This window comes from Pleurodeles waltl, chromosome 4_1, assembly GCF_031143425.1.
Source record: "Pleurodeles waltl isolate 20211129_DDA chromosome 4_1, aPleWal1.hap1.20221129, whole genome shotgun sequence".
In the NCBI taxonomy this organism is placed as follows: domain Eukaryota; kingdom Metazoa; phylum Chordata; class Amphibia; order Caudata; family Salamandridae; genus Pleurodeles; species Pleurodeles waltl.
In genome coordinates this window covers 422,615,882-422,632,897 of record NC_090442.1, presented here as the reverse complement: position 1 = coordinate 422,632,897, position 17,016 = coordinate 422,615,882, and the positions used below count along the sequence as shown (strand labels likewise).

Sequence of the window (17,016 nt, the reverse complement as noted above, 5' to 3'; positions counted from 1 at the left end):
TGGTCCCAGGAAGGCAGAACAAAGAATTTCCTCTGAGAAACGGTGTTACACCCTCTCCCTTTGGAAATAGGTGTGAAGGGCTGGGGAGGAGTAGCCTCCCCAGCCTCTGGAAATGCATTGATGGGCACAGATGGTGCCCTCTCTGCATAAGCCAGTCTACACAGGTTCAGGGATCCCCCAGCCCTGCTCTGGTGTGAAACTGGACAAAGTAAAGGGGAATGACCACTCCACTGACCAGCACCTCCCAGGGGAGGTGCCCAGAGCTCCTCCAGTGTGTCCCAGACCTCTGCCATCTTGGATGCAGAGGTGTGAGGGCACAATGGACAGCTCCAAGTGGCCATTGCCAGCAGTTGACGTCAGAGACCCCTCCTGATAGGTGCTTACCTTTCTCAGTAGCCAATCCTCCTCTGTGGGCTATTTAGGGTCTCTCTTGTGGGCTATTCCTCAGATAACGAATGCAAGAGCTCACCAGAGTTCCTCTGCACTTCCCTCTTTGACTTCTGCCAAGGATTGACCGCTGACTGCTCCAGGACGCCTGCATAACCGCAACAAAGTAGCAAGAAAACTACCAGCAACATTGTAGCGCCTCATCCTGCCGGCTTTCTCGACTGTTTCCTGGTGGTGCATGCTCTGAGGGCTATCTGCCTTCACCTTGCACTGGAAGCCAGGAAGAAATCTCCTGTGGGTCGACTGAACATTCCGCCTGCCAATGCAGGCACCAAACTTCGGCATCACCGGTCCTCTGGGTCCCCTCTCATCCTGACGAGCGTGGTCCCTGGAACACAGGAGCTGGGTCCAAGTGTCTCCCACAGTCCAGTGGCCCTTCTGTCCAAATTTGGTGGAGGTAAGTCCTTGCCTCCCCACGCAAGACAGTAATCCTGTGTACTGCGTGAACTGCAGCTACTCGGGCTTCTGTGCACTTTTCCAAGACTTCTTTCGTGCACAGCCTAGCCCAGGTCCCCAGCACTCCGTCCTGCATTGCCCAACTCACTTAGTTGGACTCCGACGTCGTGGGACCCTCCTTTGTGAGTCTGAGTCGACCGCTGTCCTCAGATCTTCTAAGTGCCTGTTCAGGTACTTCTGCGGGTGATGCCTGCTTCTGCGGGGGCTCTCTGAGTTGCTGAACGCCCCCTCTGTCTCCTCCTCCAAGGGGCGACCTCCTGGTCCTTCCTGGGCCTTAGCAACACCCAAAATCCTCAACTGCGACTCTTGCAGCTAGCAAGGCTTGTTTGCGGTCTTTCTGTGTAGAAACAACTCTGCATCCTCCAGCACGCCGTGGGACATCTTCTGACCAAAGGAGAAGTTCCTGGCACCTTCCGTTGTTGCAGAATCTTCGGCTTCTTGCACCCGGAGGCAGCCCTTTTGCACCTTCATCCGGGGTTTAGTGGGCTCCTGCCCGCACCGGACACTTGCGTGACTCTTGGACTTGGTCCCCTTCCTTTACATGTCCTCAGATCCAGGAATCCATCTTCAGTGTTTTGCTGGCAGTTGTTGTCTTTGCAGAATCCCCTATCTCGACTTAACTGTCTTTCTGGGGCAGTAGGGTAACTTTACTCCTACTTTTCAGGGTCTTAGGGTTGGGTATCTTGGACACCCTTAGTGTTTTCTAACAGTCCCAGCGACCCTCTATAACCTACACTAGGCCTGGGGTCCATTTGTGGTTCGCATTCCACTTTTGGAGTATATGGTTTGTGTTGCCCCTAGGCCTATTTCTACCTTTTTTGCATCCTATTGTGATTCTACATGGTTTGCACTACTTTTCTAACTGTTACTTATCTGATTTTGGTTTATGTACATATAATTTGTGCATATTACTTACCTCCTAAGGGAGGGTATCCTCTGAGATACTTTTGGCATATTGTCACTAAAATAAAGTACCTTTATTTTTAATAACTCGGAGTATCGTGTTTTCTTGTGATATAGTGCTATATGATATAAGTGGTATAGTAGGAGCTTTGCATGTCTGCTAGTTCAGCCTAAGCTGCTCTGCTATAGCTACCTCTATCAGCCTAAGCTGCTAGAACACTTCTAATCTACTAATAAGGGATAACTGGACCTGGCACAAGGTGTAAGTACCACAGGGTACCCACTATAAGCCAGGTCAGCCTCCTACAGTGAGGCGTCCATGGTCATGATCACTTGCAGCTGACGGGCCAGAAAGGCACTAACCAGCCACATTTTTTTTTGTTTCACCAAAGGGGAGTGCACTGATTTTAGGGTCATACTAACAACAGTTCTTACCTTCAACACTTTGCATGTGGCAGTTGCCTCACTAAGCAATCTAGCAGTAGTAGCAAGTGCAATCTTGGGCGCAGCACTATTGCTATGCTTGAAGCCTTCGAGGCGTGGTGGCTTTAAAAAAAGGCCATCACCATCTCTGGGTTTGGGTAGGCTTTCACTGTAATACAGATACTAGAACAGGTTGGATTTATCTTGGCACAAGATAACATTTCTTGACATTACCCGTGAACCCCAACTTGAGTAAGAGTGACTCTGTTGTCTGAGCATGTGCTAAGCACTGTTCCCAGCTGCCGCTCTTTATCAGTCAATTGTCCAGATAAGGCAAGATGTGAATGGTATTTCGGTGCAGGTGTGCAAATACCACCAATACTTGCTAAATACCCTTGGGACTGTAGTGACCCTGAAGCTTAGAGCTTAGCAAGTGTAGTGTTCAATTACCAGAAAGCATAGGTAGCAGTGATAAGCTAAATGTACTGGGATTTGGAAGTATGCATTCCTTTAGGTCAACGGCTGCCATTTAATCTCCTTCCCAGAGCATCTGAATGATGTCCTGCAGGGTGGTAATTCTGAAGTGCTCCGCCAGGATGTACAAGTTAAGGGATCTTAAGATCTAGGATTGGCTGCAAATTTACATTCTGCTTGGAGGTCAGGAAGTACAGAGAATACACCTTTTTACCCCGATGTTGGGGGGCAGGGGGCCAACGGGTCAATGGCACTTTTGGTGAGGAGCACTTGAACTTCCTTCTGCAATAGTCGTAGGTGGTGTTAACTCACTGCAACGCAAAGTGCTACATTTGGTGATGTGGTGTAGAACTTCTGGCAGTGCCTGTAGTACACTTGCTCTAACACCAAAATAATCCATTTGTCTGAGGTTTTTACTTCGACTGAGAAAGAAATAACCCTAATCTTCTGCAAAAGGTTTAGTGTGATTGGGGGGGGGAGAAGATGGGTGAGTCAGTATTTGGAGACATAGGCTTCCTTGCTAAAGTCACATATACCTTTGCCACTCCCATTACCACAGCATCCACCTCTACTGAAGGATTTTGCTTCCAGTGTCTTGAAAGGATTGCAGCTGTTAGTCCCCCTGCCTCTGACTAGGAGTAGCTGACTTGGAACCTCCTTGTGTTTGTTGTTTACAAAAGGCACTCTTGGGCATTTGGGTTTGTAGGGCGCCTATTGGATGTGTAGCTTTTGTGTCCTTTTTAATCTTCCCAAGTATACTGTCGACCTGCGGTCTGAGCAGATGCTCGACATCAAAAGGGATGCTGATCAGCTGCTTCTGAACCTCTGGCCTAAAGCCAGAAACCTTGATCCATGTGGGATATCTCAGCAGGATGCTGGTATTGAATTCCTTGGAGGCTGTGTCGGTGAAATCTAAGGTAAACGAATGTTCGATTTCGAGATCAATTTGCCCTCCGCAACCAGTTCCTGTCCCCTCTTGCAGTGGGCCTCCTTGGGAAGTGCTTTACCAACCTCCCCATTCCCTCCCATTGGTAGCAATCATATTTACAGAGCAGTGCAACCAAACTGGCAATCACCCATTTTGTAGATGCCCCAATGTCAAATCTTCTTATTCTCCATGTCTAAACGAAGGGCATTCCTGGTTGCTTAAACTGAGGCCCTTTTTCTTGCACTGTGGGGCATGGTCCCTGATGTAAAGTAGGTAATATGGTGCAGGCATGTAATTTTTATTTATTTATTTATTTATTTCAAGTCTCACTCGTGGGGTGACGACCCTCACATTGAGCAGGTCTTTAAAGTTGTCTGAGGTGCACCTGATCATGCATTTCAGAACAGGGAGGCACTGTACAGTTGTTTCAGTCTCGGAAAGGGTTTTGACAAAGAAGTCATCAGCTACCACATGGAGCTTCATTTTCAGGTGCTGCACCACCCTCTTAGTAACTTCATTGTATGCAATGGTATATCTGCAGGGGGCACCTTTCTAGATGGACGTACATCATGTTCTAAAGAAAAGTATAGGTTAAAAACTGGACGTTTTCGAACCATGGAGATTTCATATTGCATTTAGGACAAAAGTAGAAAAGTCATCACCTATCCATTACATTCTCCCTCAACAGCTGTTCTCAATATGCCCTGTTCTTTTTGACGTAGTGCTGAGTCAAATCAAAGATGAGTCTCGCATTGTCATCTATGCAATTAAGTTTTCCTCCATTGCTAGATCTGATTTTTTGACGACTGGCACTGCTGAAGGGTCAGAGAAAATCTTTGTTGTCCTGGAGCTGAAATCGCAATATCCAAACTTGATTGTGAAAAAATGAATCTGATGTGGCCTCTTTGTCATGGTGCATTTTGGGCTAAGGGGGGGGGTGAAAATAAATCCTGTGATCAAAGCGTTTTTTGATCAAAAACTGGTTGCAAACAGCAGCACCCAACACTACATGGCAGGAGTATACAGAGCATGTGTATCCACAACCACACATTTCAACAACACATTTCCTCATACAGGCAAAATGGGCAGACAGAACGTAGTACAACTGATGCAGCTAAAAATAATGGAGGAAAAAATATATAGATTTACAGGGGATGGGGAGAAGTGCAGCTGATCACCTAGTCTGCAGGAGTGTTCGTGCTAATGTACCATGTGGGTGGCTACCGACACACTAGCTCTGGCCTGTGAAGGTCAGCGGTAGGAGAAACAGTTTCAAATCACTCTATTTGAAATTGCAGGGAGAATCATCAGTGCGATTGTGTCTGCAAAAGGTCTTTGTCTTCTTAACTGAGACAGACTTTCAACCTTGTCAACTGGAAAAGCACCGTCTACTGCTGCAGGTAAAGCCCTTACTAGGAACTGAGCAAGCCTGGTGAATTTACAGGAAAGGAAGAAAGCCACTGTTTGGGTGGAAACTGTTATCGTTGTCAAGAATTCCATAATGAACATGAGACCCCTTTCTACACTTCCGGAGAGAGAAGCCACCATGAAAATACCAAAAAGGGACTACACACAGCATGTATTTTGTTTTGTATCTTGCATTGAGGTACCAGAGGAATGAAGTGAAGGAATAAAACAGGTCAACACAGTATACAGGAGGTAATCTGGGTAACAATAAAATATGCAGAACACTACCACTCCTGGATTGAATTAGAACACTTGTAATCTCGAATTAAAATTTCACACACACAATTAATGTAAATTGTACTTGAAAAAAGGAGAATGCTTACAAATAATGGGGAGGGGCTAGTGTAGCTAAGTAGCACAAATAAATTAATTCATCATAATCAATAAACAGGCTACTGCTGTTCATAATCTGTGGCATTGTGAAACTTGCACCTTTGTGAACTAAACTAAACTCCATATACAATTATTTTGAATTATGATGCACTGCGTTAAGCAGCCTGACATCATTCCTTATTTCAAATACTCAAAATGTTGGAATTGACAAATTAGTGTCACTCACTGCTTCTTGGAATGTGATGTCACATACAACTCCTCACTCTGCCATCCTTTTGAAAAATGTATATGAAATCTTGAGCTGATGGATGACCAACTATAGCACTGTATTTTAATAAATATCACAATACACTGCAACTGAGTAATCAACCGCCTGGCTTTGTTTTCTGGGCAAAGTAGTGAAATGGGGAAACTTAATACACAAAAAATGAATACATAATCTACGGAAAAACAATAGTTCAACTAAACTGTGCTTCAAAATGTTACCAATTTCTAAGTAACGAATAAGGTTTGAAAATGCAGGGCTAGACTGATTATCGTTGCTCAAATATAGTACTTGCAAAAGAAAAGACTTTGCAATGTTTCATATAGAAAACATGTTACATAGTAATAACATAGGGTCAGCTGAAGAGCTTAGAAATCTGAGAATCAGTGCTAAGAGGATATTCGATGCACACTATCCAATCCCAGTTCATTACAGATTTGGTCCATGGAAAAGGATCATTAGACAACATATGTATCGAACTATTATGTAAGGTAACACAGACCTATAAGTACACCAAAGTGTATAAAACGCTAAAAAGCTACATTATATAAAAATCAGACTTGAACCTCCAATGACTTTGGGTCATCGAATATCTTATTCATGTGTTTTGAGAGCTCTTCCAAAACAATAAAATAGCAGAGGGATGGTTCATTTTCAATATCATATAATATTAAGGTGTTTATAAAAGAGCATTTCATTTTAAATAAATATTTGGGGCTGGATATTACACTATTGTGTGCATAAATACTGTGTTACACTGATGCCGTCTTCTCACCAGCTTTCCCAAGCTAGGTTTGACTGCTACACTAAACTACCCACGAGGGCCAAGGAGGTTCTAGAGGCCCAACATTCCGCGGCAGGCCATGACCACAGAATTATAGTAAGTTGGCAACACATGTGTTATCAGATATGATGCTACTAGATACCTTCAGCAATTTCAGGATTTGAGGAAGGCCAGACACTGACCATTGGATATATCCATGTGAAACGCACGTGCTACCAAGGGAACTGTTACTAGCACACCTCTATTGATGGCAATCCCTCACGCCAGGGTGACTACAGATCAATTTTTATTCTGCCTAGTCCTAGAAGAGTCAAATACAATACTAGGGGGAGCGACACCACGTCATACAATGAGGCCTCAGACTGTCCTACTGAAATTATTGTAATGGATGGCACTGTTAAGCAGACACTCAGAGAGAGATGATCATTCCACCAAACCAAAGCCATCATTACAAATCAGGATGGGGTGAGTGATTGATATGAATGGCAATTTGCTTCGCTCCACAGGAGTACTCCAGGTCACACCCACAGTTCAAATACTGGCATGCTACCACTAGCTCACGTGGTAGATTGTCACCAGGTCCACTTCCAAATGAACACCCAAATTCACATCACCCTGAACAACGGTTCAGGGAATAACACAAACATCAATGAATGTCTAGATCACCTGAGCCACTACATCAAGGAAAGCAAATCCTGCCATAATAAAATGAAAATAAACAGCCCAGAAGCCTTTATGACATTTCCACTGGCATCACAAAAATGAAGAAACCTTTAAATTATATTTAGAACAGAAGTGTCATTGGTGCAATAAATATTGTCACTCTACAACCATTTACATTCAGGAAACTCCTTGCACCCCTGCATAAAACACCCAGTGCGAGGAGTTGTGATGGGGTAGCTGGGCTACTGCAATAGTCTTCACATGGGTTCGTAATAAAATATTACTGACAACCTACATACATATAACTGTAAGTAGTGCTCACAAGGTGGAATTCTGTACTAGAATGTGTAAGGGTGTTGTAATGTGATGCTTTGTAAATAGTTTCAGCTGGATGAGAAGGCCTGGATTAGGAGGTCACTCTGGGGAGTGCTCAAATAAACCTTTTTTAAATAATTGGACCCAGCCTCCTTGGTGACAAAAGACGCATCTTAACACATACATGCATACAGACTACGAATGAAACACAGTCAGGCTGCCAAACTGTGACTAATCCTTGGAATGCATGAGCTTGTCAGACATCTTTAAAAAACAAAAATGCTAAACTAGCTTACAGTGTATCACGTTCAAGACCTCTTTCACCATGCAGCATGCACAAGGCATTATCCAAAAGGCATTCTGGAACAAAGTACCTGGGTTCCCATGGTCCCTACCTGCAGCGTCATCATGTTGAGTCTGAGGGCAAAATTCAACCATCTATGTTTCAGAAAACTCCTGCAGGCAAAACTCTTCAAACTGGTGCGCTGCTGAAGATAGGGTCATACACTACTGCATCCATCTGAACTCCAACTACCCCGATTCCTCCCTTGGATCTTGCACATTAAGTTGTTTAGCCAAGTCTGTTACCCACCAATACATTCCTTATGATGTGAATATTTTAAAATGTTAGATTTTTCATTTTCCTGTTTTCAAAGGGGACATTTATCTGTCACAGAATCAAGAGTGAACTCCGAAGAAACTGCCCTCTGTTGTTACTGTATGGTACGGTTGTGGTGCTGTTGAAACACCAAAATAAATAGACTAGTTAACTTTAAGAGTAGCTGGAGAAATAATACCAGTTCCTATCTTTGATTGCTATAGTGACCAAGCACTATCAGGTCACAGGAGATCTACAATTTAATCCAGAAAATGTGATACATTCAGAATTTAAAGAGGCATTTCTTGAATGTATGAAATTTGCCAAATATCAAATAGTAACTTTTACATTTAAACCGAGAGAAAAGAAATGAACATTGGAACAGTATGCATTTATTGAGAAAATGAAAAAAAGCCTCCATCTGGCCATTAAAACAACAATTTAGAGTGTAATACAGTGAGTAGGGCCAAGGTACACCCAGAGTTCAACCATCCTCAGTCCCTATTGCAACCTGATGGATATGTATAAATGATGTAGGAAAGTGGTACAGAAGTGAGAAAGCATGTGCTTTGCATGAATGATGTCAAATGTGTGATAAACTCAGACTTGTTAGTAAAACACAAGCCCTCATTATGACCCTGGCGGTCTTCTGATCGCCAAGGCCATGGTGGCGGTTTCACCGCCAATGGGCTGGCGGTGAAGACCGCCACATTATAACTGTGGCGGGATGACCTCTGCCAACCTGCCACATCCCGCTCATACCGCCAGGGCGGTTGGACCCGTCGGGCCGGAGATAAGCATCTCCAACTTGCAGTCCAATGAAGACTGCCGGCGGAATTAGGGGCCGGCTTTTCACCAGAGTTTCTGCGGCGGTAGCACCGCCATGAAAACCCTGGGCTACCAGTGGCAGGAAATGTATTTCCTGTTGCTGGCAGACGACTCCCCCATCCCACCTGCAAGCCCAATACCCCCATCTCCAAATCCATACCAGATCGCCCACCTCCCAACCAGAACTGCACCTCCTACTCCAAGCCCCCATCTAGTACAGCACCCCCATTTAGTACAGCCCTGCATACATGCACAGACACCCACCCCGCATACACTCATACACCACCACTGACATACACGTTTTCACTCACAAGCATCCATACACGCATTCACCTCAACATTCATGCACACACTCACTTCAACATCCATACACACACTCACTGCAGCAACCATACACACACTCGCTTCAACATTCATACATGCACTCAATTCAACATTCATACACGCATTCAACAATACATGCATTCACACATGCATACACAAACCCATACACATGCATACAGACAACACCCACTCATACACACAGACAACACCCACTCACATACGCACACACAACACGCCCCCACCTTCCCCCCCCCTCCCCTGTCAGATGATTGACTTACCTTGTCAGGCGAGGAGTTCGTCCGGCAGCGGATGGGAATGGGCGATTCCACCGCCGGCAGCGGCCTGCCATCAGGACACCACCAGGCCATATTACTGCTCATAATATGGCTGGTGGAGTCCTTTGGGAGGGCGGGGCTGGTGGTGCAACCGCCCATGCGTCTCCAACCACCAGCACGATTACTGGAGGATTTCCACCCAATATGTTACAGAAATCCTTCAGTACTCGTAATATGGTGGTCGGAAGACTGCCAGCACTGGTGGTCTTCTGGCGCCTGTGGCTTTGGCTGTCTATTCAGAAGACTGCCGAAGTCTTAATGAGGGCCACAGTGTGAAGGCTTACACAAGCATATGTTTGAACATAATTATATGGGCAATTATAGTCTGGCTGGCTTCAAGGTGATCATTGGAAAAACTGACTCCCTTACATAAGAGAAAAATTGCATAAAAGCTAGTTAACCTTTTTCATTTACCAAAAACATGGAGTGTTACCCTTTGAGGCTCCTGTCACCCTGTTAGATATAGGCCCTCATTCTGACCTTGGCGGGCGGCGGAGGCCGCCCGCCAAAGTCCCGCCGTCAGGTTACCGTTCCGTGGTCGAAAGACCGCGGCGGTAATTCTGACATTCCCGCTGGGCTGGCGGGCGGCCGCCTTCAGGCCGCCCGCCAGCCCAGCGGGAAAGAGGCTTCCACGATGAAGCCGGCTCGGAATCGAGCCGGCGGAGTGGAAGCTGTGCGACGGGTGCAGTTGCACCCGTCGCGTATTTCACTGTCTGCACAGCAGACAGTGAAATACATTTAGGGGCCCTCTTACGGGGGCCCCTGCAGTGCCCATGCCAGTGGCATGGGCACTGCAGGGGCCCCCAGGGGCCCCGCGACCCCCCCTACCGCCATCCGGTTCCCGGCGGGCGGACCGCCGGGAACTGGATGGCGGTAGGGGGGGTCGGTATCCCCTCGGCGGCGCAGCTAGCTGCGCCGCCTTGGAGGATTCCAATGGGCGGCGGTACACTGGCGGGAGACCGCCAGTGTTGCCGGTCCGACCGCGGCTTTACCGCCGCGGTCGGAATGCCCATCGGAGCACCGCCGGCCTGTCGGCGGTGTTCCCGCGGTCCTCCAACCCGGCGGTCATGGACCGCCAGGGTTGGAATGACCACCATAGTCTCGTAATGTATAAGCATTGCTACCCTTACAAAGGTGAACTACAGAAACTTTTCTCCCAAGTAGTATCAATGCATCTTATATATGAACTTTCTGATTTATGTGTTCAATAAAATAAATATGTACAACAATGTAAGGGCTGTTCCAAACAAGCAGTTTTGACATGTGGGCACTTCAAACCTATTGAAAACATACACATTCTAGGCACTGCACTCTCAGTGGAACCTGAGGAATCAACGAATAGGACCTTCTTCCCCATTTACATGCTTGTGTGAAGGACCTAGAATAGAAAAATCTTTTTAACAATTGTAAGTAAAGTAAATAAAAAGGTGCACATTTTCTGCATCAAAAAACAAAGTGATGGATGGAATGCTTGAATTAAACTCAGCCACTCCTGAGCGCTCAAGCTGCATACCAACACATCAGTTTTCACCCACCAAGCCACATCAGTTTGGACCCAGCCATAAGAAAATCAGTGTATACTGTGTCACTGGAACCACGCTATACCTAGCTGATGAGCCCTAACTAGGGTGAAACTGGTCCTGGGTTGCTTGTGTTCCGGTTCTGGGAGGACCTGGTCTGACAGTTAGGTCTGGACTGTTCTTACTGGAGCAGGGTCAAGACTAATTTGCATATGGCTGGGTCCAAACTGAGATGGCATGGTATGCAAAATATTGATGGCCTGGGATGCACCGGGACACGGTTGCACAGGGACACTCCTTGGAGCAGCTGTGCATAATACAAATTGATTTAATCATCATTATAATTTTATTAATCTTGCTGCCCGCGCGATCACCAGTGGCTGAGATTTATTCATGCATTCCATTCATCACTTTTTTCGTATACTTTAGCACATTTTCTGCAAGCTTCCTAGGTGAGTTAGTAAGGGGAATGAAAGTCTGCCAGACACCAATATAGTTCACAGAGCGCGCATATTCAGACAATATGACGCTGTTATGTTTGCAGTGACTGTTTTTCTATGACAGAAACAACTGTGAGCTTCGGTCGTGGCTTCTGCTGCAATTTTCTGCTACCCACAAACATAAGAAAATTGGCTGAAGACCATAATACCATCAAACCCTAGACACAATTTGTACTGCTAGACTAGCGACATTCATAATAGCATTTCCCAGGTACTTTTTATATTTAAGTCAAGAGGGTACTCTGGCTGAGAAGTCCAATAATGAACTTAGCAAGTCCTGGTAAAAATGAAAAAATAAATTTCCCTTAATATTTTGATCAAAATTGCTGAGTGGAGTTCATCAGTAAGTGTGCCAAAAATATGTATGAGTCAAGAACAAAGCAAAGGATGTAACCATATCTGCACAATATGAAAGTGCAATTCTGAAAAAACCTCTGGCACAACAGGGTGTTAAAATCATGGCACTAAAATGGGTAAACGTGGCAATTCAAGCTAAGTTTGAAACATTGTTTAACAATAACCTGAGAATCATTTGTCAAGTCGTTTTAGTCAACAGTCTTCTATTCACGCGAGAGTTGCAGTTGTATTTCACACCTTTATACATGTATAACACACGGGAGCCTACAACCCCTGTATAAAATACGGTCTCTATTATCCTTACTATTAGTGACTTAGGATGCCTCTAATTGCCTGTAATAAACAATGGTGTAGTCTCTCAACTCAAATCACTTAATAACTTCTTCTACTGTTTATCTAAATGAAACGTGATCAGAAGAAAGGACACAGTTCTGGTAACATGTGCATCTTTGCATCTTTTAGATAATTTTAGGAAGGATAGAATCTTTGTTTCTACACATTCTAAGCTACAACATTTTTTAATCTAACTTCTAGTAAACTAAGCATCTTTTTGCAACTAATATTTACCTGCTTTTGGTGTGCTTAATTCTGCACTACAGATTCTACTTCTATTCTTCATGTATGCATATATCCTCTCTCTTTCATATAACAGAGCAACACACCAAAGATTTAAATGGTTTGTTGAAAGGGTGATGGTGTGTCCATGTACTATAAAGAACTAAGCACCCCAGCAGTAAATTATAAGGATACTGCAAGTCACCTCGGAGTTTCCTTATGGATACCTTATAAAGGAACTCAGCTTTCTGTTTCTATATGGTTATAGACCTTCTCAGTGGCTTGCAATATTCTGATGTATGGCAGAAGGTAATTGATCCCATATATAATTAGATCAATAAACAGATGGTAAGTCTTACTTTTCTTGAAGTCCGTTCTTCATTAGCTCAGCATCATTTAATCTAGAATGAGCTACTTGAAGCTCTTCACAGAGTGATTTCACTTGCGCTTTCAGGGGTTCCACCTCGCTGTGAACCTGGTAAAAAGGGTAATTATTTTTAGTAATAATACCAGTAGCAAATATTGTTTCAGTTTGTTGCAAATACATTTTATAGTTTTTTGGAAACCTATTTAGGTATTTACAGGGAGTTACAAAAAAGCATAATACACAAGCAAAAGGAGTACTCATGATCAACTTCAGAAGGATAAAGGTTAGTTGGGTTAATTACCATAACTCTCAGGATAAATCCATTTTCAAAACTGTTGTGCGTACTAACTGTCCTATTTAGACCATCTAGGTTCCTTGCTCTGTCCTCATGCACTCAGAACAGCGCCAATTCCAAGACGGATATCTTTTCTATAGTAAAGAATTCACTTCACCAACGCCGCTCCAACAACCTCTGTCATCCAGTCAAGGATGTTGAAATGGCTGACTCACGAAAAATAGTGATCCGAACACTCATTACTAGGAGATTAGACTACGGGAATGCAGTGTATGTCGGTATTTAGGTCTAGCTCATCAAGCGACTTAAACTGGTTCATAAAGCTGTCCCTAGGGTGGCTCTCAGGATGTCCCATCATTCCTCTATATCCACTCGCCTTTGGGATCTTCATTGGCACTTAGTTTGTAAAAGCTCCCTTTTAAAACTGCTGTCTCACACCTCCTTAGCCCTTCACAACTTTGGTACGTCCCATGATAGTGTTCAATACGGACCCCTTGCCAGACATCTGCTGTCCACTTCTCTACTACTAGCTGTTCAACCTCTCATTCGGCATGCAGAAGCATGGAGACGATCTTTCTCCCTTCAAGCTCCCAATAAGTAGAATAAGCTCCCGCTCTACATCTGCTTGGCTAGATCCATTACTGACGTCAGGAAGAAACTGAAAGCATGGCTGTTCTAATTTATACCATCTTCTGGCATTTCAGGCACCCCTCTTTCCTCGCTGCACCAGGATAACCTAAAGGTGTGTATTTGCATGTTAAAAGTACCAATAACCTAACACTACTCTGCTGTAGTCCTAGTACTGGATCCATCATATTTTTTCTCCTCCTGTGCAAAAGGAGCTCCATACCCCTTTGCCTGTAGATGCAACAGGTGAAGGTCAGGGGAGAATGAAACTGTTGAACGGAGTGATGTACCCTGACTATGGTTGGTTGGTTTACGAAATAGCAATCATGAAAAAGTGTATTTTTTAAAGAACTTTATCCACAGCCATTGGCTTACAAAAAAAGTAAAACACCACTGCAGGCACACTGTCAGACAATTCCAGCGGACAGGGTCAGCTCTTATTGCTTCCGGTTGCTCACACTTAAGGATGCTGAAACATATTGCATCGGTGATGGGAAAGTGTGGAGATCTTTCACTGAGTGAACTTCACCTGAGCTGTCATGAAGGTGTATGCTGCTGCACATACTTTAACAAACCGCTCTAGGAAATAAAGACAACTACCTTATTCAGTATCTATATTTCATCAACTAAAGGATCGGAGCTACATTAAGTGAGTATGTTCTTTGATGTAAGGCAGTTGGTTCACACTTTACTGCAATAAGAGCTATTTCTGATCACTAAAAATAATTGTGAGTTACTGCCAGGGTATGAATTAGTTAAGGACACAGTACTACCCCTGGAGTACTCTAGAACTTCTGCAGAGAGAACATAGCATTAAAGGCAGAAGAGCCGCGTGGGATAAGGTTGACCTGTGGAACCTGGGAAACCAGCTTTGTCCGTTTGCGCTTGAGTGTTTGTGAATCACCTCCTAGAGGTAAGAGCCTCAGTATGGTTTGTGGTAAGGAATAACTGCTCTCCTTTTGTGAGCTGGAGTCCCTATGACTTCCATGATCTGGCCATATGCCCTAAAATCCATTGTTTGGAGATCCAGGAACAGGCCCGGGATTAACAACAAAAACAACATTTACTGGTGGTATGAATGGTACAATGATTACTGGTGCCACAGCCAAACATTTTTTCTCTCGGATCATTGCCTTGATCTGCCTCACGAACAAATAGGCATATCTGCAGCTCCTTACTGTCCTTTTCTGGTGGCCTGTAAGAGTTTTTCCTTAATTCGCCTTACAGATGAAGAGTCAATCAATAACTGTGGCAGATTAGCATGAAAAAGTAATTTCTATTTGCATGTTGTTTCTCCAACCCTATTACTTAGGAAATGGGTTACTGGGTGTCTGACAAAGGAGGCATTTAAAAAACAATCGCTCTTCAGTCACAATAACATTAGGAATAAAAAGGCATTTCATTCAAAGTCATATTTGCAAACTGAACTCTCAGTCAAGACAGAGGGTGCTTTGCACTTCAGTGATCAAATTCCTGCTGAATGTTTCACTACTGAGGGCGGTATACCCTCATTGTTCCAAAACTGACATTGTCTTTTGTAAAAAGTCGGCAGCTAGCCAGGTTTAAAGGAAGTGCAGCCAGAAGGCACAAGAGGTATGCCTGTGATTAAAATAAGTATCTGTCTTAAAAAAGTAGAAATCAAACAAGCGCAAGGCAGTGTGATAATTTTCTGGACTCGTCACTAAGAGTGCAGACACCAACTGCTGCCTCGTGAACATCTTCCTTGTTCTGGTTGTTGATACATTTATACGCTCCTTCCAGTGGTTCTCAACCTCTTGACTTCTGGGGACCCCTTTTTACCATTCCTCGAACTCAGGGATTCCCAATGAATCATTATTGGAATCCGGGCACCCCCTACTGAGTCATTAGGGACCCCTGCCTAAAGAGTGACGAGCAAAACAATACACATAAAATACAGAAGCAAGCATTCAAACACATACACCAATGATAACACGTTTTATTTAATTTGCAAACATATATAAATAAATAAAACAATAATAAGTGTAACAGGAAGGTCGGAGCTTTTTTAAGCCACACATCGTCCATACTACATTCTGTTTGATGCCCCTGCACTGCTCCCACAATCAATATCACAGGTTACTAATTTAAATGTTACCCTTTAATTTAAAATTCGTTGACATATACAGTTCGTTTTAAAATTAAAAAAAAAAATCAGTTGTACATTTAGCCACTTTATTTATCTAAACGTTATTAATTAGTTAATATTATTTAATTTTCTAAGCGGTCACGGACCCCCTGAGGAGGCTTCGCGGACCTCAGGTTGGGAGCCACGGCTTATGCGATCACGGATACTCCAGCGCACTCGGGAAGTTAACATAAAACATGCCAAGAGCGTAAAAATGATTTTCACAGTATCAAATCAGTCTCTTGGGAAACCTGAACCCTCCTCCAACTATTGCTATATGTAAGTTTATTGAAGCAGCCTTCTGCCTGAAAATAATTTAAAAGCACTTCACTGTCCAATGAGCGAGTGTTCAATGGAGGTAATATTTTTGAAGGTTTTTAAACTGTACGGTCCGATCCCAGGCATCCGCCATATTTTGACCTGGCAACGATGTCAGTGGCGAGCAGTCAGAAGCGCAGGCTGTGTCGTTACCTTCGAGCAGGGGCTCGTAAATAAGCCCGTCTACCAGAAATGCAGGCGGATGGCCAGAGGATTCCTTTGAACTGACGGATTTAAGGAGGGCTCCAGGCTTAGGGACAAGCGCTGGGATTTGGGGGACGGTGTAATACGCTGTGCGCATGCTGAGGACAATATAATTTCCCTTTCAGATGCTCAACAGCAGTGGCGGCTGCTGAGGTTTGAAAATGGTGGGGCGTAAAATGAAGCCATTAATTTCCCACTAGTTATCAAGCACGAGTAAGCATAGTAGGCTAAAGATGCTTGCAGGCTGTAACACTTGCGCAAATCATAAAAGTACCTAGCACCAAGCATCGTTGACCTCTTCTCTTTGTTTTGTTATTTAAATTGTTGATTTTAGTCAGCACCAGTGGTACCAGAATAGTCCTGTCCAGGCAACAAAATGCCATGCCTCCCTGCACGTGCTTTGTAGTCTTATGATGTCTTCCATGGGTCAGACAGAACAACAGGACAAAAAAATGTGTAACATAGCTAGCCCTTTTAAAATTATTCCCAAAGGAAACAACATTTTGCACTCATACGTGACTTGTTTAGCCCAGTTCCTCTAATTGTCTCTTTAAAGCGATGTGGTGAAAGAATTACAAATCATG

The 17,016-nt window shown here is 44.1% G+C and overlaps 1 protein-coding gene across 3 annotated transcripts in view; it reads right to left on the bottom strand.

Moving 5' to 3' along the window:
• OPTN (optineurin) overlaps positions 1-17,016 on the bottom strand; it is a 309,738-nt gene that overhangs the window by 134,606 nt on the left and 158,116 nt on the right. For all 3 annotated transcript variants that reach the window (XM_069228672.1, XM_069228671.1, XM_069228673.1), the window contains one exon: positions 12,835-12,950. In XM_069228672.1, the coding sequence (XP_069084773.1) occupies positions 12,835-12,950 (116 nt within the window). The remainder of the gene's footprint in view (positions 1-12,834; positions 12,951-17,016) is intronic.